At 36.7% G+C, this 23,503-nt stretch overlaps 2 protein-coding genes across 3 annotated transcripts; one reads left to right on the top strand and one right to left on the bottom strand.

Annotated features, from left to right (window-relative positions):
* Positions 1–3,424: 3,424 nt before the first annotated feature.
* On the bottom strand, positions 3,425–10,169 carry dmtf1 (cyclin D binding myb-like transcription factor 1). Of its 2 annotated transcripts, none has more exons than XM_051889962.1 (17): positions 10,012–10,169; positions 9,407–9,519; positions 9,188–9,313; positions 8,396–8,487; positions 8,145–8,244; positions 7,952–8,028; positions 7,711–7,868; positions 7,571–7,603; positions 7,374–7,483; positions 6,207–6,435; positions 5,967–6,118; positions 5,736–5,888; positions 5,495–5,580; positions 5,220–5,378; positions 4,362–4,568; positions 4,136–4,283; positions 3,425–4,043 (listed from the first exon to the last, which is right to left on the bottom strand). In XM_051889962.1, exons 2-17 carry the CDS (start codon positions 9,510–9,512, stop codon positions 4,006–4,008), a joined length of 1,974 nt encoding a protein of 657 aa, XP_051745922.1. In that variant the 5' UTR covers positions 9,513–9,519; positions 10,012–10,169; the 3' UTR covers positions 3,425–4,005. The 2 variants fall into 2 exon arrangements, with proteins under 2 accessions (XP_051745922.1, XP_051745923.1); XM_051889963.1 differs by lacking the exon at positions 10,012–10,169 and adding an exon at positions 9,790–9,992.
* A 1,652-nt stretch (positions 10,170–11,821) lies between these two features.
* On the top strand, positions 11,822–23,320 carry elapor2b (endosome-lysosome associated apoptosis and autophagy regulator family member 2b). The gene is made up of 22 exons (XM_051889961.1): positions 11,822–12,082; positions 13,711–13,831; positions 14,392–14,581; positions 14,727–14,874; positions 14,961–15,050; positions 15,309–15,414; positions 15,525–15,674; positions 15,797–15,885; positions 15,968–16,148; positions 16,252–16,380; positions 17,246–17,336; positions 17,421–17,523; positions 17,713–17,850; positions 17,931–18,194; positions 18,284–18,457; positions 18,605–18,794; positions 20,226–20,322; positions 20,405–20,506; positions 21,511–21,637; positions 21,723–21,901; positions 21,988–22,156; positions 22,537–23,320. Exons 1-22 carry the CDS (start codon positions 11,984–11,986, stop codon positions 22,603–22,605), a joined length of 3,006 nt encoding a protein of 1,001 aa, XP_051745921.1. The 5' UTR covers positions 11,822–11,983; the 3' UTR covers positions 22,606–23,320.
* Positions 23,321–23,503: the final 183 nt, after the last annotated feature.

The raw sequence follows: 23,503 nt of genomic DNA, 5'->3' as shown, positions 1-23,503 counted from the left end.
GTACTCATTAAATCTAACTTACTGAAAGAAAAACATAGCCATCAGACTATGCTAAATATTCTGGTTTATTTGTTTATTTATTTTATTAAAGTACTGACAGACATCCATAGAGACACATGCTTTCCTGAAAATACAGCAGCATGTGAAATTTTCTGCAGTTTTCCACCAACAGACTCAGTGAGGGGATCTTTTGTGTCTCTGATGAGGAGGAGGTGAATCTAAGAGTCCTCTGAGATCAGTGTGTCTCCCCCTTGTGGACAATAAGTGTATCTGCATTAATATATGAAGAAAAAAAATAAAGAAATAAAGCAGGGCTGTCTGTCTAATCCTGCTCCTGGTGAGCCACGTTCCTGAGTTTAGCTTCAACCTCATTAAAAACACCTGAAGCAGCTAATCAAGGTCTTTAGCTTTACTAGAAACTTCCAGGCAGGTGTGTTGATCTCTGTGTTTCTAATTCATATCAAATCTATTTACTTGAATAAACAAATGCTGTTTACTAGTCATGTGTGTGTTTTCAGTTTGAGTTTGACATGTAAAGAATTAATAAAGATCTTAATGAAAATTTTTATAAGTGTGTGTACATTTAGTAGGTAATATTTACATACAGTCACTCATTTCCCTCAGATAATGTTCTTAAGCCAGTAAAAGCTGACAAAGCCAAGAACACAAATACACTGTCTGCATTACCAAAAAAAAAAACATGTGCTAAAGATAATAAAATGTATGAAAAACTTCTCATGATCATCACAGGCTCTGTGGATCAGTGGATTATTAACTGCTTGTTGTACGTGAACGTCCTGAGATCAAATCCCACTATTGCTTATGTAAAATTGTTGACATTATATCCAACAAAGTGGGCCAAATGCCAGTACTCGGTGTGAAAGTCACAGTGGCACAAGTGGCTAAACACACGTTCTCTGGTGATGAGACCATGATAGAGGCTTGGGTTCAAATCCCAGCTCAAAGAGGTGACAATCAATCAACAGAGAGTCTGTCAAAGCTTTAACTAGTTTATTGTAAATCACAGGTCAGGTTAACAGTGAAATATAAGTTCCTGCACATGTTCAAACAAGAGATCTGTGGCTCACAGGTTAAGAGCGCTGCCTCACGGGTTCAGAGGTTGCTGGTTCGATCCCAGTCAGATCTCAGTGATATGAAGGTGTGGTGTGAGTGAGAAGGTGCATGGGATCATGGGGTCTCCCCTAAGCTCCAGCATGATGTCCAGCAGGGGTTATGCTTTTGTCTGGAAAAAATTTAATTAGCTGAGTAAAAAAAAAAAAAAAAAAAAAAAAGAAGAAGCCTTACCCATCCATGAGCAGATGTCCATCATGGATGTCTGTCCACACGTCCCTGGGTGTAACAGTCCAAACACATCTCTTATTCTGTAGGGCAAAGACAAAAAGACATTATGCTATTTTGTATAATTTAAAAGTTAGTCTAAATAATGTAAATTGACGACATAAATTGAATTCCTACAGCTGTGCAGTTTCATAATACAGAGTATATTATACTTCAGTAATATTGTATTAATAATAATCTTTGCTTCAATATACTCTTCATCGTAATTTAGTTCTGATGATGCTATTAAATTACTTGTATACATCTCTGCGATATGAGTGAACGGTGTGAGGGGCGGGGGTGAGGCGGTTCACCCCCCAAACCCCGGCACGATGTCCAGCAGCAGTTATGCTTCTTGATACAATGGGAAAAAAAAAAATTAGCTGTATAAAAATTTTGGTCCACCGTCCCTTCCCCACCTATTTAGGCTACCATCATTTGCTTTTTAAAGGAGTGACCCTCCAAAAAGAAAATGATAGTAACCTACGCATTTACAAGCCAACAACAAACATTCACACATTACAAGCCTTACCTGTCCATCAGCAGAAGTCCATCATTACAGTCAATGTCTGTCCACACTTCCTACAGCTCTGCTTCTGATGACTGGGTGTCCAAACATCCCTTATTCTGTAGGATACACACATAATAAACACAGACATTACTCCATATTGTATTTCTAAAAAGTTAGTCTAAATAACAGTTCATAAATATAAGATGACATATGTTAATACTGCCAGTTAAACATGTATAAAATATTGAACACTGCAGCTCTACTAAAGCATGAAGCAGCAGGAACATGAGAGCTTCACACACCAACTGACTCTAATAACAAACATCAATCCAGTAGATTATTGCCTTCAGTAAGACTACAACAACAGCATTCCTTATTATTCTACTTTATATTATAAATATCACATGGCGATTCGTTCACCTCTTCTAAATGTAACGCAAAAACTTGGTTCTTCTAAAGCTCTGTCAGTGAGTTCAGCATGTAAACAAGTCTGTGATAAACCGTCATAGAAGATGCGACTGCCTTCATACATAATTAGCTGTCAAATAAGTACATACAACATGATTTTAGGTTTAAGGACACCATCAATATTAGTTTTGTTGATTTTTAGATCATGTGCGTTTACTTTGTAGTGTTTGACACAATCTATCCATCATAACATGATGGATCTAAATAAACTGACAAATGAAGCCCGCTCTGACATTTCAGGAAAACTATGTATTAATGACTTTTACGAAACGTAAGTACTGTTTTATAGCGCGTGCTAGTCATTTCACAAGAAAATTTCACTTTATGCTGAAGGATATTTACTAGCGAGTAGCGATACTCTATTTCCGCTGTTTATAGCTGCGTGTGTCAGGTTTCTTTGCTATTGAGGTGGAATATGTGCTGTTTAAAGACATTAAGTGTCTCTCACTGAGTTGTTATCTGCAAAATCTGTACTTAAAACTGCACGTGTTGTATGACTGTCATCAAGCGACGCCATATTGTCATGTATCCGAAGCCATCAGACTGAACGCGATTCTGCTTACGCCGCCTAGTGGAGAGGATGGCAAACTGCACTTCAGTTTCTGCCATACGAGTCGTGTTATAGTGTCGAGAGATTGAACGAGGTTTTAACAATTCCAACACGTCTCGAGTACTTTAACATTTGCAAACTCAAAGCAAAAATCCCTATTTATTGTGTGTGTACACTAGTGGTAAAAATTGGCGATGATCAGCCCCCTCTTGTGGCCAATAAGTGTATCAGCATTAATTAAATGAAACCACAAAACCGTCGAGGAGAGAGCGGAGTTTTAAGTTTTATTGATTAAAAATTATGTTTATCATGTATGTTCACTAGCCGGCCCCCATAATCAACATTTTTGGAATTTATGGTGCAGAAATTACACATTTTATCCTTTAAGACGTTCTTGAACAAAACAAAAACAACCTTCAGCTTTTCTGGCGCAATAATTTAAATAGCTTTTGGTGACAAAAAATGGTGTGCGTAGGAATAAGATTTAACCAATAACATTTACTTAATCTCTGAGCTCTTATAGTCCAATTAATTTAAATAACAAGAACACATGCAAGTGGTGACATTTTGTTTATTCAATAAATAAACACAGGCACTAATTTACAGGTAAGGTAAATATTTAAACCATTTGATAAATTATGGCCATCTAGTCTAGTGGACATTTGGAATGACACAAACATTCATGTACAACCTCTGTAATATCAGAACAGTGCAGCTTCACGTAGCTTTATCAAGTATTACTGTTAAGCAGGAAAAAAAGGCTACAAAAACTAGTAAATCTAGATATACATACAAAAAAAAAACATTTAAAATAATGAACGCATTACATAATTTTAAATACACCATAAAAAAGTAAAACAAATACACCAAAAACAAGTGTTGCTTAATCAGAGTATTTCATGTTCTTAACTGCACTGAGACAGATGAGGCTCAGGAACTTGCATGATAAATAAATACTGAAAAGTGTTTTGATGCACGCAAGTCTCTTTGATGATGTTCGGAAGATCCTGCATGCGGTATTTGTCCCTGTACAAGGGAACATATACACTAAAGTCAGTGTTTTGTGTCTTTTTGTTGTGCTGGAATTTCCATCATGGTTAAACCTCAGCAACAGTTCTGTTATTCCAGGAGTGACGCTTCAGTTTGATCCCTCTTCCTGGTTCTGCAGAATGGGATCTGCATGGAAAAACAAATAGAGTGCTTTCACTACCTGTTAGCCTTCTAAATAACTAATCAAACATAGTCAGTCGACTAGTTAACAGCAGTACCTGTCAGCGTTCCAAGAGGCAGGACAGAATTGGTGCTGATGTCTTCATTAGATGGAATAAAGCTGCTTGGAGATGGGACCATGAGGACGGCTTCTTCGCCCATCCCAGAACTCTCTACTGTTTCCTCGACTTTAGGAGAGTCAAGAGTCTAAACCAAGGAAGGTGAATGATATTAACAGGAAGGTGGCATGAGATTTTTTGGAAGGAGTTTGGAAAAAGATGATACCTTTTCTCCTTGTATATCTTTTGATCTCTCATCACTCTGTTCCTCTTCCCCAGAGTTGTTTTGGTTTTCCGAAGTCTCTTCCTTCCCAAGCTCCCGCTCTCCCTCCAGCTCTGATTGGCCGAGAGGGTCCGAGAGGTCCTCTGAAGTCACCGTCTGGATGATAATGCCAGGGTGGGACATCTGAACGGTCACATTCTCTGTGTCAGTCTGATGGGGAGGGCAAAAGTGGGCAGAAGAGAGAGAATTACAGGTTGTGTTACAGCACACACAAAAAAAAAAGATTTTGGCATTATTTTTCATTTCGGTATCATTAATTTTTATCAAAATTTTTTGTAAATTTTTATTTGTTTTTTGTTTAAATAGTTTTTATTAATTTTCATGCTGTCAAATCGATTAATCGCGATTAATTAAATCTAACATAAAAGATTTAAAAGATAAAAGACGCACACATTATATATATATATATATATATATATATATATATATATATATATATATATATACATACATATATTATGTAAACAAACTCTTATGTTAGATGTGATTAATCGCAATATATATTTATATATACAGACAGACACACACACGTATATAATATATATATATAAAAATATAAATATAATAATATACACACATATTATGTAAACACAAACTTTTGTTAGATTCGATTAATCGCGATGAATCGATTTGACAGCAACAAATTTTTATTGCAGTTTTACTTTCAGTAATAATTTTAGCACTAGTTCCTAAATTAAAATAAAAAATGTTGTTTAGGTTTGTTTTTTTATATCAATTAACAAATATGTATTTAATAATTTTAGTTAACTATAATAACCCTTGAACACACAAAAGTTTTACCGTGAGGCTGTGTAAAATAATCTGGTCTGGTGAAGACGGCGAAGCTGCAGCTGTGAGTGTGACCGTGGGATTGGCTGAGAGTGTGAGTGGGAGGCTCTGATTGGTTCCTGTTTGGAGGAAATAAGTTCCAGGGGTGCCAGTGGGCTGCAGGTGAAATGACTAGGGAGGAAATGACCCAAATTATTTATAAATTCAACTCATTATTATTTAAAAGTTCTTATAGTTTTGAAAAAAGTCAACAACAAAAATAACCAAATAAAATCTGAGATACTCACAGGCAGTAATTCAAAGGTCTGTAAAGCTCCGGAGTTCAATGTGATCGTTTCACTGTCTGAAGTACCACTTACACCATCTGAAGAAGCTGTGGAAAGAGTAAATGTGCATTGAAATGGTTCACATCGAATCTATTAAACTCACAAAACCACAATAACTCCTCTAGATGTCCCCCTCAACCTGCAACTGCACAGACAAACATCACAAACCGTTCACTGAAAGTCACATGATTCTTTTACTCACAGACATGTGTGATCTGCACTGGAATCTGGACGGGGATCTGCAGTGCAGTGACAGGGCTGGGCGATGCATTAGCGGATCGGGAACCGACCACCACGACCTTGTTCATCGTAGACGGCGGTGCCTCCACAACATCCTGCAGCCCTTTCAACAGGACTACACACACAGAGAACAAACACTGCTTCAGTGTCTGAACTCACATTATAGCAGACATGCTGAACTTTGAAGACTCACCGGGAAAGGGAAGCTCCTTGTGATTGGCCACTTGTCTTTTGATGGTCCACCATTTGCTACGGAGCCACTGAGGTGAGCGAACGCTGCTCCAGCCACCAGCCAGAATGTCCCAATTAATATCATTCTCATCCTCCACATCCAGCTCGGCTATCCTGCTCATACAGAGTTACGATTAATGATTCATATTTAGTTTGTGAACAGATAAACAGTACCATCCAAGGCCCTTTTGATGTGACCGACCTGCGTACAAGGTTGATATCATCTTCTTTGGTCCACTCCGTGCCACCGCTCTGTTTCCAGTTAAGGTAGTTGAGCCATTTGGAGCGGCACTGCTTCTCTGAACGAGTGCCGACAAGTTCAGCCACCGAAGCCCAAGAGACTCCCTGAGTTACAACGTCACCTGCCTCCGTACCGGTCAACTCGTGGACCACCTCTGCCAGCCGTCTCTCTTCCTCCTCTGTCCATTTTCCTAAAGCGTGGGAGTTTTATTACATAAGATATAGTTTATATATATGTATGTAAATGAATGATAGGTTTTATATATAAAATGTATAATAAATTTTATAATTTACAATAATATAATACTAATAATAGTATTACTAATAATAGTATCTAGTTTTATATACTATTATAATATAATTAATCATTTAAAAAAATATATATATTATTAACATTATTAACATATATATATATATATATAATATATATTTTTATAAGACTATTAATCATAAAATTAATTATATATAATTTCTAGAACTATAATATATAATGATAATGATAATAAAAAAATTCTATATATATATATATAACGTAAACAGTTAAAATTCTTTAATACATTATTTAAAATATGCATATTTATTTAAAAATATATAAATTTAGTATAATTATAAAACAATTTAATAAACTAGTAATAATAATAAAAATTTCTATGTTCTATATATAATAAATTAAAAATGATATAATATATAACAAACATTTAAAATTCTTTAATACATAATTTTAAATATATATATATATATTTATTTAAAAAACAATAAAATGAGTATAATTATAAAAATATATTTTTTAAAAACTAGTAAAATTGATAATATACATTTCTATATATATATATATATATATATACACACACACACACACATACACACACATAGAAATTATATAATAATTAAAAAATAAACTATAAAATAAATATAATAATGAAAAAATAATTTTGTAATAAACTACTAATAATAATAAAATACATACATACATATACATATATATATATATATATACATATATATATATATATATAAATGCATTTTTAATATACTTTCAAACAAACACGTTTCTTCTAGTATAACAGAAAACTTATACAATAGAAACTAATAATAGAAAACACTGAAATGAAGATTTGGAAAAACTGACCGGTGTTGCATGTGTCCTTCATGAGTCGGCAGCGGTCCTTCACAGACGATGCGCTCCGGCCAAGTGCCGCTCCAATGGTAGCCCAGTCATTTCCATGTTTCTCCCTCAGCCTAATTACACACACCGAAAATCTGACATTGTAGACTCACAAATTCAGATTACACTTCATGGCATTCAAGATTCATGGTTCAACTTACTCTTTCAATTTATTAATCTCCTCATCAGTGTATCTAAATGACAAGAAAAGCACATATCAAATTTTACAATAGACATTTTTGGTGTATATATGATTTGTTAATCTATTTTAACAGACAAATAAAATCAACTATGTCCTTACTTGCCTACGTGGTTTCGGTTATCGTACATTCGTAGTACGCGTCTGTATACAGCAAACAGTGGTCTGTTCAAACCACACGCTATACTGCGGTAAAAATCCTTTCGCTCCTCTTTCGACATCTCAAAGATGATCTCCGCAGGGTCCTGGATTCCTCGGTTCTGAGTTTGGAAGCACAGACGGATGAAGAGTGAGGGTGCGAATCAAAGATGGCAAATGTAATGCATTCATAAAGCATGCTCACCTTTAGATAATGCTCTATGTTGCTCATCAGGAGATCAATCTCCTCTTTTGACCACATACCCTGTTTCCATTTGTGACCTGGGGATAAATGACAGATACTATGACTGTGCATACTGATATCAGATCCTATATTTCTTATGCTGGGTTTGTATGATAATACAGATCTGTATATTTGCAGAATATGCCAAACGTACCCTTGTTAACCAGTGTGTCTTTATCCTCTTTCGTGGTGAACCAGGCTTGACTGACAGCTGATACATCTTCACCTTTCTTTTGCACAGAAGAATCCTTATCCTGTTGACAAACAAAGTTTTACATTATAAAGTAAATCATGGGATAATTTTCATTTTTGGGTGAACTATCCCTTTAAATCCATGCAACACTAGCATTAAAAGGTGGCAACTAAGCAATATGTACTCCTAAATATATGAACTAGGGTTTCTACCGGTGTTTCAGAAGGATCATCCGATTCCAGCTCCGCATCTCTCATCTCTGTAGCAGTCATTGTCACCTCGAAGCTTTCATCACCTTCTGTAACTGAAATCAGCACAAACCAGTTAATAAAATATCCATCTTTCATAATTTTAAAATAAATATTAAAATATTATCAGTAAATAAATGCCATTATTTATTATATATACATGATATAGACATGTATGTAAAAATATTACATTCAATTTTTAGTTAATGCATTATTTAATATTAAAGGTAGGGTAGGCAATTTTTTTCATAAACACCTTTTGTTATACTTCTTGAAACTCACTTCACATCCTGATAGCAATAAATAGAAGTGGTCTAAACATAAAAAAAATGTCTTCTGTGGAAGTCTCAGTTCATTCAGGTCCGAATGCATTGATACAATGTCCTACCTGCCTATCAGCGAACGCAACAAGCAAACAGCAGACACCTTTACAGTTCCTCCTGAACCAGAACAACAAGCTTATACTGCTTTCATGCCATGTCGTAACCATAATTACAAGATGCTCTGAAGGGAGGGTAGCATTTAATGCTTTCAAAGCTAGCTTGCTATTGCTAGCCTCTCCAAAATTGTCTACCCTACCTTTAAGCTGATCAACATCAGCTCAACTAAAGGCATTTGGGCTGTGACTATCTGTTTAACTGACCAATGGTTAACAGTGAGAGTATTCAGGAAAATATTTGCACTATCATTTGGTATACATGTCAGGTATAAAGGTATAAACTGTGTACAAACATGTCCATGTGCGTTTCTACTCACTTGGCAGAGTGACAACAGAGTACTCCGTTGAGGTAGAGTCCTGAGGGTCTTCTCCATCTTCATTGGACAGTCGCAGTCGTTTGTGAACAGGTTCAGAGGTCCCGTCTGAACCAAGGTCCTCCCCATCTACATGTCCAAACCATGCAAGAATATTATATAAACAAATACTTACAATAAAGCACAATGAGGTCACAGGTTGTGGGGAGGGGTGTGTTTTACCATTCTGAGGGCAGTGCAGAATTATGTTTCCATCAGTGTCCTGAGTAAATGTGACAGAATTGACGGATTCAAGGGTCACAGTTGCCGGGACATCCCCTGTGTTCATGCTCAGCCTACAGGTCAATTAATAGACACACAGACAGACTCTCTTATAATGTGCTAAATAAAGTCTAAATTAGTCTAAATAAGTCTACACACTTCATTTGTATTGTTCTGGATATTCATTATACTAATATAAAAATGTTAGCATTTTAATTCAGACATATATTTCAGCATAGACAATGCAAACTTGAATGAAACACACAAATACACGACTCGAGACCTCATTTAAAACATTATTGTGAACAAACTGAATAATATCAGCATAAAATAATATTATGCACCATTCTGAGTATTGCCTTATTGTTCATTTCCTATCTGCTCATTTAATATAAGCAGATGAGGAATAATGAGACGCCATGTTTATGTGCAACATGAAGCCGAGAAGTATCGACGACATTTATTCGATGTCGGTGCATTATTTTTTTATGTAAATAATAAAACAATACAGGTCCAGCGCACAAGGGTGAGCGAAAGTGAAATTTAGCTATGATTTTGGTACTTACTTCCTGTTTTGGGTACGGGGACTTCGCAGTGACCAGGATGAAGGCAAATACCAGGATGGAGGAAAATACGCTTTTTTTTTTTTCTTCCTCTCCTCAGTCAGAGCGGAAGTGTCTACAGAAGCCCGGTGATGACTTCCGTTTTTTGCTCAAGTGTGCGCCTGTCTGTCTAAAATGCACGTTTATATGGCTTGTCACCTTATATCTCGAAAATACTCGTTTGTAGAGTTTAAGGTTTTACTATGAAGGTTAAACACACGCATTTGAATTACAGCTGATGTATTGAAACGCTTTCAGATTAGTGGCCGTATCAGCAGCGCCATCTGCTGTTGATTCTGGGGCTTATTCAAATCTAACTTGGCATATCTGTATTATTACTTTGTCTTCTGGCTAAATTTTTTCTTCACAAAGCCAGACCAGTTTACTGTAATCCCAATTGTAGAATGTTCTCCTCTGATATAAAGCTTTTTACTTCCTTTAAGAATATGTTAAAACCTTTGGACTCGAAAACATATAACATCCTTGAGTCTGTTGTAAGGAACCTTTAATTTTTCATGATGACAAAATGTTATATTTTGTTGATTTGTGTAGTTATTATAACCTCTTGTGATGATGTCCATATGCCCCCTTAGGCTATTTCATACTGTTAATACCTGTAACCTTTCATTTTCAATAAAAAAAGAATGGTATATGTGACCCTTGAAATTGAGATAAATAAGCTTTCCATTGAATCTGAGGGTGCAAAAAAAATCAAAATATTGAGAAAATCGCCTTTAAAGTTGTCCAAATGAAGTCCTTAGCAATGCATATCCACTCACAAAAATACATTTTTGATATATTTACAGTAGGAAATTTACAAAATATCTTCATGGAACATGATCTTTACTTAATTTCTAATGATTTTTGGTGTAAAAGAAAAATCAATAATTTTGACCCATACAATGTATTGTTGGCTAATGCTACCGACTTATGACAGGTTTTGTGGTCCAGTGTCACATATATAGCCTATTTCACACACACACAAAACATTTATGAACAAATAAAATATATTTTTATTTTTTTATTTATCTGGGAAAACATAAATGTAAGAACATTTATGAGCTGAAATGTGATATAAAATACTGTAGCCTACTTTATTAAAAATTAACAAAACATTTTTGAAATGAAGCTGCAACAATTTTGAAATTAAAATGTGTGAATTTCCTTTATATGTTTGAATTGTTATAGTGTAAAAATTATTTTAATCACTGGTAATATTCTTACAAGATTGCATAGGCCAAAAAAAAAAAAAGTCACACACAATATATATATATATATATATATATATATATATAGATAGATAGATAGATAGATAGATAGATAGATGCAGATGTTTATGTAATGAAGTTCCACTTAATTGCACTGTATTCCTGCTGGTTAACTTGTTTTGTTTACATCCTGGCAATAAATGAGATTGTGTAATGGTGTAATATTACTGAATTATTTATTGTGCATTGTCTCTCTGGTGCACTTCCAGCATGACTTTCTTACTGAGGGTCACTGTAAATAATAAAAGAGCATTGTGTGAGTGTTCAACTTTTTATGCATTATGCAAAACAATTATTATAGACCACTGAACAATCATATGCCAAGCATTGTATTAGCTATTGTATTTATATTATAAATACACAGTATTTTTTATTAGTGGAACATTATAATTTGTGAATCCGAAATGCTTGAGATTACAAAAAGGTTAACTTGGCCTAAATAAAAGATGCCATGTGAACTGGCACTGGGAGACTAGACAAACGTGACGTCAGACGCTCCCTGTCAATCAAAGCCCCATAAGCGCAACTACAGTAGGAGCTTATCGTTGAACGGATAGCAGCGTGTTCGCATTTCAGTCTGTAGTTTATGCATAGACATCGAGAAACCTCGTTATCTTTATTCGGATCCTTAGCATCTCTTGTTTTCCTTAAATTCCTGCCTTTATGAGATGGAGAAGAGGGCGCTTTGGACATCCTGTTATTTTGTGCGCTTTGTAACCCTCTTCCTCTGCGCACGAGCGTCAAGCAACCTGCCACAGTGTAAAGAGGTAAACGACAACATGCCACCTTTTTATAAAACATGTATATTTTAAATATGACGACCATTTTAAACCAGTCACAACGTAGACAAATCTGGTTTCTGCTTATGATATAAATATTTAAAATTAATTTTAAAATATTATACGGATGACTGTGAGCTTCTAAAAATGCCTTTAATGGACGTTGTTATTATTATGTATTATTGTTTTTTAATACAAAAACATAATGGTTATCTATGTACAAAATACGCGATGAAAAAAGCAAAAACAACATCTTGTTTTTGACATATTAAAATGGTTAGATACGAGACGGACGAGGATCCTATAATATGATGACGCGGTGCTCAGCTGACCAATCAGATGACAGCTCGATTATTGTGCGTTATGCGCTGCAGTTGCTTGTAAAATGGATTCATATGAACTTCAAACATTTTTATATGACCTCTCCTGATCTCCACCCTCCATTTGATTTAAAAAGACTGTGGTGTTTTACATATACACAGATTTACCTCATCCATGTTTGCATACAAAGACGCGCATCTTAAAGGGCCACAAATAAAAAGATGGGTTCAGAACGACAGCCTCAGTTTCCATTTGCATTTAATGTATAGAAAAACATTCTTTATATCTAAAATAAGGGTTCTTATAAGTAAAATATGGGATCGGAACATCATGGGGTGAGTAATGATGACAGAATCTTCATTTTAGGGTGAACTGTTCCTTTAAGAGCATATGTAAGGGAGGCTGGGGCAACAGTGGCAGGTGCAGGTGCATCATTAGTGATAATGTGTGTGCTGTAACCAAGCATTACCAGATGACAAGCACCACCGGGGGGGATGTATTCATCACCTTACTGAAGGCAGTGTAGCCAGCTACTTCATTGCACTATATTATACAGCATTTATGCTGTTATACCAAGTTATGTAATTTAAAACATGGCATGCACTCTTCCCTGTGTGTGTATCCAGTAGATTTGGCTTTTGTGTGTGTAGAAGGCCCCTAAAGGAGAGGAGAACAATCACTGTGTTTTAAGGCATTGAACACACTGATTTGCATAACAGATTTTTCAACAAAGACGCGCGCACACAGGAGGTATTTAGTGGCCTCATTATTTCAGGTTGTTATCAGTGTATATCAGACTCCAGTTCAATACATCCACAAACATTAGCAATGACTGATCGTCATGACAACATTTACAGGGCTCCTGGCCGTTGCCCTGGTGAGCGTCCGGGGACAGAAGGCAGACAGATTGTCCCAATCCCCCCTCCCATCATACTCACACACACACACACACACACAGATTTTACACAGAATGATAGTTGTGCAGTAAAGGGATGAGCTGTGCCAGTGGCTCTTATAAAATAATCATTGTGTTTTGCCACCAAATGAAACACTATTACAAAATGTGCTAAAACAATTCACTGATGTAAATATCTGAATATGTCAATGTGTATATCTTTCAGACATATGTTAAGTAGTATAGTAACATTACCAAAAAAAACTTAAATGATCTTTATCCACATATTAATCTTTTTCTTGCTGGTTTATGAACAAAAAACAGATATAGTCACCTTTAATGACCATAACTTGTGTTTCATGTAAATGTCTGAATATGTTGATATCTGCATGTGTTTCAGACAGAATACTACTTCGAGTACACAGAGTGTGACAGCACAGGCTCCAGATGGAGAGTTGCCATCCCTCACAGACAGGGGAGCTGCACAGGCCTACCAGAGCCAGTCAGAGGCACAGACTGCAGTAAGAAAACAACCAAATTTAGACACGCTTAATGAAAATGCGTTACATTACTTCAAATATCAAACAAAGTGCCATTTAATTTAAATCCCAAGCACACGGTGTTGTTCAAAATGAAGATAAAAAAGTATTTGGATGCTTCATGCATACACAAAATCACATTGAAACCACAAGAGCAAAATTAGATCAGAAAAAATGCTGATGTAAATTTGGAGAAAAGCTCCAGGAGCATTTCCTTGGTTTTATATTTAGTTATCAAAAGCAATAACATTCATGCCATTTAAATGCTTTTATGTGTACACTCTTAAAAATAAAGTCTCCAAAAGGAGATTTTCACAGTAATGCCATAGAACCACCATTTTTGGTTCCCCAAAGAACCTTTTTTTCTTAGTGTGAAGAACATTTTAATAATCTAAAGAACCGTTTTTCACTATAAAGGTCATATTGTGCAATGGAAAGGTTCCATGAATGTTAAAGCTGTATCGATGTCAATAAAGAACCTTTATTTTTAAGAGTGTATTGCGTCAGTATGCAAACACGGCCTGTTCTTACTTGTTGTACAGCTTTTTCTTGTGAAGCTGGGGAGTTTTTAGAGATGTCATCCCAGCAGTGTACATCATGTGCGGCTGGCTCTTATTCGCTGGGCAGCGGTGTGCGTTTCGACCAGTGGGATTCCATCCCTGCGGGATTCAGCAGTCTGGCCACATACATGGACTCAGGAGGCTCAGGGGACGACTCAATGACCTGCAACAAGTCAGTGCCAAGTTATATTCTGTATATATATATATATATATATATATATATACATATATACTGTATGTATATTCTATTCTCTAAGCTTTTGCAATGTATCTACAGATCTGGATCTATCTGTTTACACTGTGTTGTTCAATTGCAGTTCTTCATGGACAGCTCAGGGAACTCACTTGGAATCCAATCGTGACGACTGCACAGTGTCGCTGGTGTATGCAGTGCATCTCATGAAGCAGGGATCCGTCTCCTTTGACTATCAATATGTCGACAGCAACGTCTTCTTCGAGTTCTTTGTGTGTTTTACTTTATATATCTTGCAGTTTATTCTACAAATGTGTTGTAAGTGAAAATATAACTCCAAAAATAACCTTTGGTGCAGATTCAGAATGACCAATGTCAAGAGATGGACCAGACAGGAAGTGAGAAATGGATCAAACTCACCACCAGCGGAGAATGGGGAACCCATACGGTTAGTGATCTTGCATATTTTATTAATATTGAATGATTTGGTCAGAGCCGATAGCCTCGTGGGCAGCGCACCGACATATAGCGCCCTTTCATCTCGAATGACCCGAGTTCAAGTCCTGGCTCGCAGACTTTTCCTGATCCTGTCCTCTCTCCCATTTCACCTGTCTACACACTGTCCTATCATAAAAAGCAAAAAAAGCCAAAATATTGAATGATTTGGAAGTAAATTGACATCTAATGTAGCTTTTGTATGTCACAGGTAAATCTGAAGTCAGGAACGAATATTCTGTATTGGAGAACCACAGGAATGCTCTTGGGTGGAAAACCAGTGAAGCCAGTCCTTTTGAAGAACATCCAGATCGAAGGTGTGAGATTCTGCCGAAATAATATCTACTTATGTGACTCATACCCTTCTTAAAGACAAATCAATCATTTATTAAATATCTTTTTTTATATATACATGTTTTGTGAGCAGGTGTGGCGTACACGTCAGAGTGTTTTCCGTGCAGGCCGGGCACCTTCAGTAAAACTCCAGGCTCTTCCTCATGTGACCTTTGTCCCAGGAATACTTACTCTGGAAAGGGAGCCAGTTCGTGTACACATTGCACCGAGACACAGTATTCTCGTAAGATTGCAAACAAATCATTCTTTGTTGTGTTAAACGAGCTACATGGCTTATTGTGATCATGAATCAAACACAATCCAGTAAATAAAACACACTTTTCTCTACATGTGTGCGTGTTCTAGAGGAGGGATGGTCGCAGTGTAAAGAGAGGCCTCCTTGTTCAGAGAAAGACTATTTTCAAATCCACACGGCCTGTGATAGTGAAGGCAAGGTAGGATATAATGCAGAATGTGTTTTGTTGTAAATGTTATGTGGATAATCTGTTAATGGTTAATATTGCTGTATAATTTTAGACCCAGATATTGTACAGGTGGGTGGAGCCTCAGGTGTGCGTGGAGAATGTGACTGGTGCTGTGACTCTGCCCCCTTCTGGAGAGAAAGAGGACTGTCCACCCTGTAATCCAGGCTTCTACATGCACAACTCTTCCACCTGTTTACCTTGCCCACAAGGGACTTATTCTGATGGTACCGCAGGTATATAGACACACACGTAAACATAGATACATACTCATGTGTATTATATGTGTACACATTTGGTTTATTGGAACTGTAATGGAGAAGATTTCGTTTGGCACAGAATGTCAAAGATGCCCGGGAGGAACTGAACCTTCATTAGGATATGAATACAAGTGGTGGAACATCCTGCCGAGGAATATGAAAACATCTTGTTTTAATGTGGGCAACTCTAAATGTGATGAAATGAATGGTAAGTGTAAAAACAAATTGTGTATATTTATGTTATATATGTATGTCATATATAAATACGTATTTTTACTTAAAATCTTGAATATATATATATATTCAAGTGTTGCTATATAAATGTGTTGTTATTGTTGACTAAAACTATTACATTAAAGGCACAATATGTAAGATTTTTAGATTAAAATATCCAAAAACCACAAAAACCACTAGAACAATGTTATATATTTTGTTGACTTGTGTACTTACATTATCCCAAATGTTTCCAGCAATGTTTAAATCCAGAGAAATCAGCAATTTTAACCAGGACACGGACCGTGTCATTGCGTCGCCTGTCAATGACGTCATATCCGCACTACCCTCGATTTCCAGTTTTACTAATATCGATCTAGATTACTGCAAAGTGCAAAAAGTCTCTTATAGCAGCCACTGAGCGAACGCACAGAGAAACGTTATAACTTTCAGCACACTCAAATGTATTTAGTATGATTGTTTTAACCATGAAAAACAGTGCTGCGTTGCCCCACATACGCAACTAAAAGAGCGGAAGTGACCGACTGCAGCATAAGCATAATAAAAGCTTTGCTGGGTGTGTATCACAGGTGTCTATCATTAGCATTTACTCCAGCAGCCTCGTTCCGCTTCATATCACAACAATAGTAAAACTTTAATACATTAGCTCACCCATGAACATAATTTCTGCCCAAGTGAGATTCTTTACTATTGGCTGTGGAGGAAAACCACAACTCCCATGATTCTACACTTATTCACATCAAGCTACCTTTGTTTTGAATAAGCGACCTCTAGTGGCGAAAATTACATATTGTGCCTTTAAAACTATTACATTTATATATATACATTTACTTCTGTAGGTTGGGAGGTGGCTGGCGACCATATTCGTAGTGGAGTGGGCGGCTCAGATAACGATTACCTCATCTTAAATTTACGAGTGCCTGGATTCAAGTGAGTCAGATCTACAATTCTAGTGTAAAAATTTTGGTTGTGCGAAAAACATTTACAGATTACTTCACCTTATATCTCTCTCAGACTTCCTACTTCTGTGGACGATGCTTCAGCTACCGAGTTTGGCCGAATCATGTTTATCTTCGAGACCAATTGCAGTGCAGACTGTGAACTCTATTTTATGATAGTAAGACAAAAAAAAAAAAAAAAAAAAAATTTAAAAACTGTGAAACATTATGCTGTATGCAAAGATAAATAAAAAATGTAGTATGCTACACTGTCACATGACCTCACAATGTTGTATATTTAATTTAGCAAGTGGCCCAATCATTATGATGAATGAAGTTATTTAACAAATCAATGTTTTTTTCTGTAGGATGTAAACAGGAAGAGCACAAATGTTGTGGAATCATGGGTAGGGAGTAAAAAGAGACAAGCGTACACCCACATCATGACCAAAAATGCTTCTGTGTCTTACACATGGGCTTTCCAACGTACCAACAAAGCCATTGATGCAAGTATTCACCAGAAATGAGTCTAAAGTACCTTTTTGTTGTGTGGAAAACATTCTCATTCACTGTTTTTCTCTCCCAGGTGCGTCAGTATGTAAATGACATCGCAAAGATCTACTCGATCACGGTGACTAATGCGATGGATGGCTCAGCGTCTGGTTGCCATGCCTGTGCAATGATGAGTCAGCAGGACGGCTCTTCTTGTGTCCCCTGTCCTGCTGGACACTTCATCAACAAAGACACTAACCAGTGCCAGGAGTGCCCGCCCAACACCTTCCTCTCCGGACATCACATCTATGGGCAAGAGGCTTGTCAGCCCTGCGGTCCTGGTAGCAGGAGCAACAAGGTAAGTGTAAAACCAGAGGAAATGCATGACTATATGTATGACAGTGTAACATCCAAAATGTGTGTTTTTTTTTGTTTGTGTGTGTCCAGGAGCACTCTGTGTGTTTTAACGACTGCACCTTTTCGCATATGGATCAGAACCGAACATTGACCTACGACTTGAGTGCCTTAAGTTCAGTGGGGTCAATCATGAATGGGCCTAGTTTCACCTCCAAAGGAACCAAATACTACCACCAGTTTAATATCAGTCTATGTGGAGCTGAGGTACTCCTACATACAAACATCTCTATCTTTAACTGACTTCAGTCTAGCTAATAATAGATTGCTTTAATAGGAAACAGGAACAATTGCTTTTTTCAGTTCTTAAGACGATCTACAAAGTCAACTTGCATATTTTATTCTCTGCCGCAGGGGAAAAAGGTGGCGGTGTGCACTGACAATGTCACAGATCTGTCCAGTAAGGACGTGCAAAATGAATCCGCTGACCTCAACAATTTCGTCGAGACTTTTGTGTGCCAATCTACCATCATTCCTGCAGATGGACGGGGCTTCAGAACAGCCCTGTCATCTCAGTCCATCAGCCTGGCTGACACTTTCCTTGGTGAGATTATGTGATCTGTAACCTTATTTAATGTTATTTAACATACACTACCATTCAGAAGTTTGGGGACGGTGAGATATTTTAAAAAGTCTCTAATGCTCACCAAATCTAAAGATTTTGAAATATTATTACATATTATTAATATATTTTAAAATATAATTTATTCCTGTAATGGCAAAACTGAATTTTCAGCATCACATGATCCTTCAGAAATCATTCTAATATGGTGATTTGCTGCTCAAGAAACATTTCTTATTATTATCAATGCAAACGGTTGTGCTCCTTAATATTTTTGTGGAAATTATGATACATTTTTTATTCTTTGATGAATAGAAAGTTCAAAAGAACATTTATTTGAAATCTTTAGTAGCATTATAAATGTCTTAATGCATCCTTGCTGACTTCAAACTTTTGAATGGGAGTGTATGTTAAATTACTTTAATGTAATTGATGTCAGTCTGTTATCTCCATCTCTAAGTGAGTCTGCTCAGGGATCAGTGTCAAGCCTGTGTCAATGCCTTTGTCACAGTGAAACCCTTAATCTGCAATAATCTACAGCAGGGGTTTTCAACTCTGGCCCTCAAGATCCACTTTCCTGCAGTGTTTGGCTCCAATCTTGATAAAACTCACCTGCCTATAACTCCCTTTGTTTGAAATTGCCCCCTTTACCCTCATTCACTATTCCCTACATTAGTCCACTAATATAGTTCACTTGAAGGAGTGAATGAAAAAGAGTGAGAAAATTCGGACACTGAGTGTGCCGGCTTTTGCATAGTTTGTGCTTGCCGTTTAAAAAATCATTTGACACTTAGCGAACTGGCAGCTCCAGTAGTAATGAAATGATTTATCTTGAACTTTGTCATTAAAACTATGTATAAATCTTAATTAAACAATTTAATAATTAATTAAATAGGAATTAATACCTGTATGATATTACTTTGTACCCACATTGGACCAGCGGTTTGGAAAATGGATGGATGGATGATTCAGCTGCAGATGCCATCTTTTGGCGAGACGTGGGAATTCATTCAGCACAACCCTCACAGTGCATTATGGGTATTCTTTAGCCGCTGAGCATACATCAGTTGTACACTCGTTATTGTGGTGAATTATGGGATTGAATGAATGCACTCGATAATGTCCACTATGGTTTTGGACAACACTACAAATGGCTGTCCCCTCAAATAGATCCCTTGGACTTTTTTGGACACAGCCCTAGTATTAAGAATACCTTGATTAGCTAGTTCAGGTGTGTTTGATTAGGGTTAGAGCAAAACTCTGCAGAAAAGTGGATCTTGAGTGCCAGATTTGAGAACTCCTGATCTACAATAAAGGCTGTTTTTCATGCACTTTTGTGTTTAGTTCCCTTCAGAATAGAAGTGTCTGAATTGCTTACTTGTGTCTAACTTCCTTCATGCTTCCATTTCTCAGGAGCTTCTGTTGATAACAATCTGGATGGGGTCACTGTCAGCTCAGACCTCTTCCCTGAGTTGTCACGGAAAGTTCCAGATATCAACTTCTTCTATCGGTAAATGGAGAAAGATTAAATTGTTAAAAATGCTTAGCTGATGGGTGCAATGATATTATATTAATAACACCCCAATTCTCAGCTCTCCACAGCCCACAGCATCCTGTCTGAACGGCCGTAGCACAGTCGTGACTCTGCGTTGCAGTCCTGAAAAGAGCTCACGCGGGGAGCTCACCGTGCCAAGGTTTGTGTGTTTTTTGTTTTTTTTTCACAAATCTATGTATATTATGACAAAGTATTTTAGGATGCATTTATTCAGTTTGACATAACTTTTTTCCATTTAATGTTCCATTAAAATGTGCATAGCAGAGTAGCTCAGTAAATGGAGAAAAACGTTCTTTATGGATTAATTTATTTATAAATAAAACCCAGATGGAATGCGTAACAAAAGTCATTTGTATTCTTTGTGTATGATGAATTAATATCAAATCTCAACAAATGATCTTTCACGAGTGAAACTCTGTTATTAATATATATGCTAATATGAATATCAGTGGAGGTTTGCAAGCCAGTTGCAAATTTTTGCAGATTTGCTTTTCTAAGTTTACATTTCCCATGTGTGAAATGAGAAATGTTGATTATGTGAGTGTGTTGGGTTAGGAAATTGAATTGAAATTGCATTGAAATGTACGACTCTGCTACAAATGTCATCCACAAAAATTGCCAGACCGATTAATTACATTTACAAACAATTTCCTTTGCTTAAAGAAAAGACAATACGGAAACACATTAATCACAAAAAACAATATTGTGATTAGTTTTTTGATTACTTTTGATTTAAAAAAAAAATTGTTCTGGCTTTCGAATTTGACTGTTTGTGTGTTCTAGACAGACAGTCTGTGCATTTAGTTTTTCCAGCAACTCTTTCTTCATTTCTTACATGGTAACACCAGTGGTTAAAAGTGACTTTTGTAGTGAATCATTGAATTATTCACTTAATAGATTCATTAAAAAACATTGATTCAATCATGAATGCCAGACCACTAGTTTGTGTTTCTTGGAGACGCGTAATCATCAATTCTAGTACTTTGGAACTATAAAGTAACTCACAATATTGTTTCCAAAATATTTTTCAGTTTAAACATTTAGTTATATAAAAGCAATATCATACTCCCAGTCATGCTGTTAGTCTGAAGATGTAAAAGTTGAAGCAACATCACTCCTGATTGTGTGTTTGTGTGTGTTTAGCAAGTGCCCAGCCGGTACATGTAATGGCTGTGAGTTTCATTTCCTCTGGGAGAGCTCCAGTGCTTGTCCTCTCTGCACTGAAGCCGACTATCACTCGATAGAAGGAGCGTGCAAAGGAGGAGTGCAGGTACATCTCTAATTGTACCACAAATTCATCTAGTTGAATTTATTTGACATCTTTCTGAGCTTTCACTCATTTCATCTTATAACAGGACACCCTTTATGTGTGGAACGAACCAAAACTCTGTAGCAAAGGGGTTCCGCTCCCGAACAAGACCTCTGCCCACTGTGAGGTGGTTGGCCTATGGGTGAAGGCGGGAATTGGGGGCGGAGCATTCATGGCCGCCCTTTTGGTTTCTCTCACATGCTATTTCTGGAAAAAGAACAAGAGGTAACAAGCGGTCAATGGAAATTTAGCTTCAGATCTAAAAAAAAAGTGCTTTTTAATTTTTGACACCTTTTCATTTTTTTGAACAGGCTTGAATATAAATACTCCAGACTAGTGATGTCAGCCAATAAGGACTGTGAGTTGCCAGCAGCGGACAGTTGTGCACTAGCAGAGGGGGAGGGGGAGGAGAACGAGGACGATGTTGTTTACTCAAATACTCCTTCCTTATTGGGTAAACTGAAAGCTATCGCAAGCAAGGTCAGTTACTTGTTGCGAGTTTGATGCCACCACCAGATTTTGTGTCAAATTTTTATTTTTTTACACTACGATTTAAAACTTTGATGTCGGTAAGATTTTTTGAAAGAATGTTTTTGAAAGAAGTCTCTTCTGCTCAGCAAGGCTGCATTCATTTGATCAAAAATACAAACAAGACCTTAAGAAAACGACTTTTGTTGAAATTGAGATCATGAGAAAATTAAGTTGACAAAATAAGACAAACTAATTCATGGCCTCTTGGAGCTTCTGTAATCAACTGATGATACAAACTTTCTGTGGTAATTGACAGCATGCCACACATACAGCTTTTGTGTAGTTTTTGTTGTCATTTCATCATTTTATTTACCTTTGTTTGGCTGCAGGCAGATGGAGACAACAGCGAGTCAGTACAGCTGAAGTCTTCTCAGTCAGAGAGATGGGTTTGGGGATAACTGGAAAAAAAAAAAGAGGACCACCACTGACGAAGAAAAAGAGACAAATACTCATGGAGTTTTCAGTGTTTTGACACTCCTTTTTCAGTTTCTCAATATTTACAGCAGTCCCCCGTCAAATGTCTCTGAACATATCTCTGTAGGGTCTCCTGCTTTTTGACTCTGTGTGAGTCATAAAGCAGGGAATCTCTCTCTGTAAAATTAAAGGCATAATATACTCAGCGTACAAAAATCTCACTCACACACGTCCATCCAAGCACAGGGGCATTAGAGACACATTTGAATCAGGTGTGTCAACTATTGAAACCACTGATATACACTGCAAAATGAGCCTGAAACCATATATATCTTCCTTTTTAAGTTATGTTTTTCACACACTAACATTCACACAACTATATCTAATATTTGGCCAACAGATGGAGACAAAGAGCCTTACCGCAACACAGAGCTTCTTTAGACAGCTGCTTTAGTTTCATCTCAATGCCAAACATCACACAGCAGATCTAAAAGAGACAACAAAAGCCCTTCCTTCATGTATTACAGAGAGGTCCGTCTCTCTTCTGAGGAGAACAAGAGACAGTACAGTTTTCTACTTTGTATTTTGTATTGTTGTGTATTTTGAGCTGTATAAAGTTGTTGAAATATATCTGTTTTGTTTTACTTTACCCGATTCCTTTTATGCTTTAATAAAACTTAAGAGCGCTTTAAACGTGAAGCAAGTGTGTTCAAGTATACAGAAACACACTCCAGACTAGCAGTACAACTCTTTAGCTACCAGAACCATTTCAGTAGAATATCCTCCAAACGGATAAAGGTCCAAGGTCTCCGTACAGTCAGTGTCTTGCAGAATGTATTACAAAAATACTAAATATTTCAGCAAGGACATTCATTATAGAAA

The sequence above is a fragment of the Ctenopharyngodon idella genome, chromosome 4, assembly GCF_019924925.1.
Source record: "Ctenopharyngodon idella isolate HZGC_01 chromosome 4, HZGC01, whole genome shotgun sequence".
In the NCBI taxonomy this organism is placed as follows: domain Eukaryota; kingdom Metazoa; phylum Chordata; class Actinopteri; order Cypriniformes; family Xenocyprididae; genus Ctenopharyngodon; species Ctenopharyngodon idella.
The sequence above is the reverse complement of the archived record's forward strand: the minus strand, read 5'-3'. Positions and strand labels throughout refer to the sequence as shown.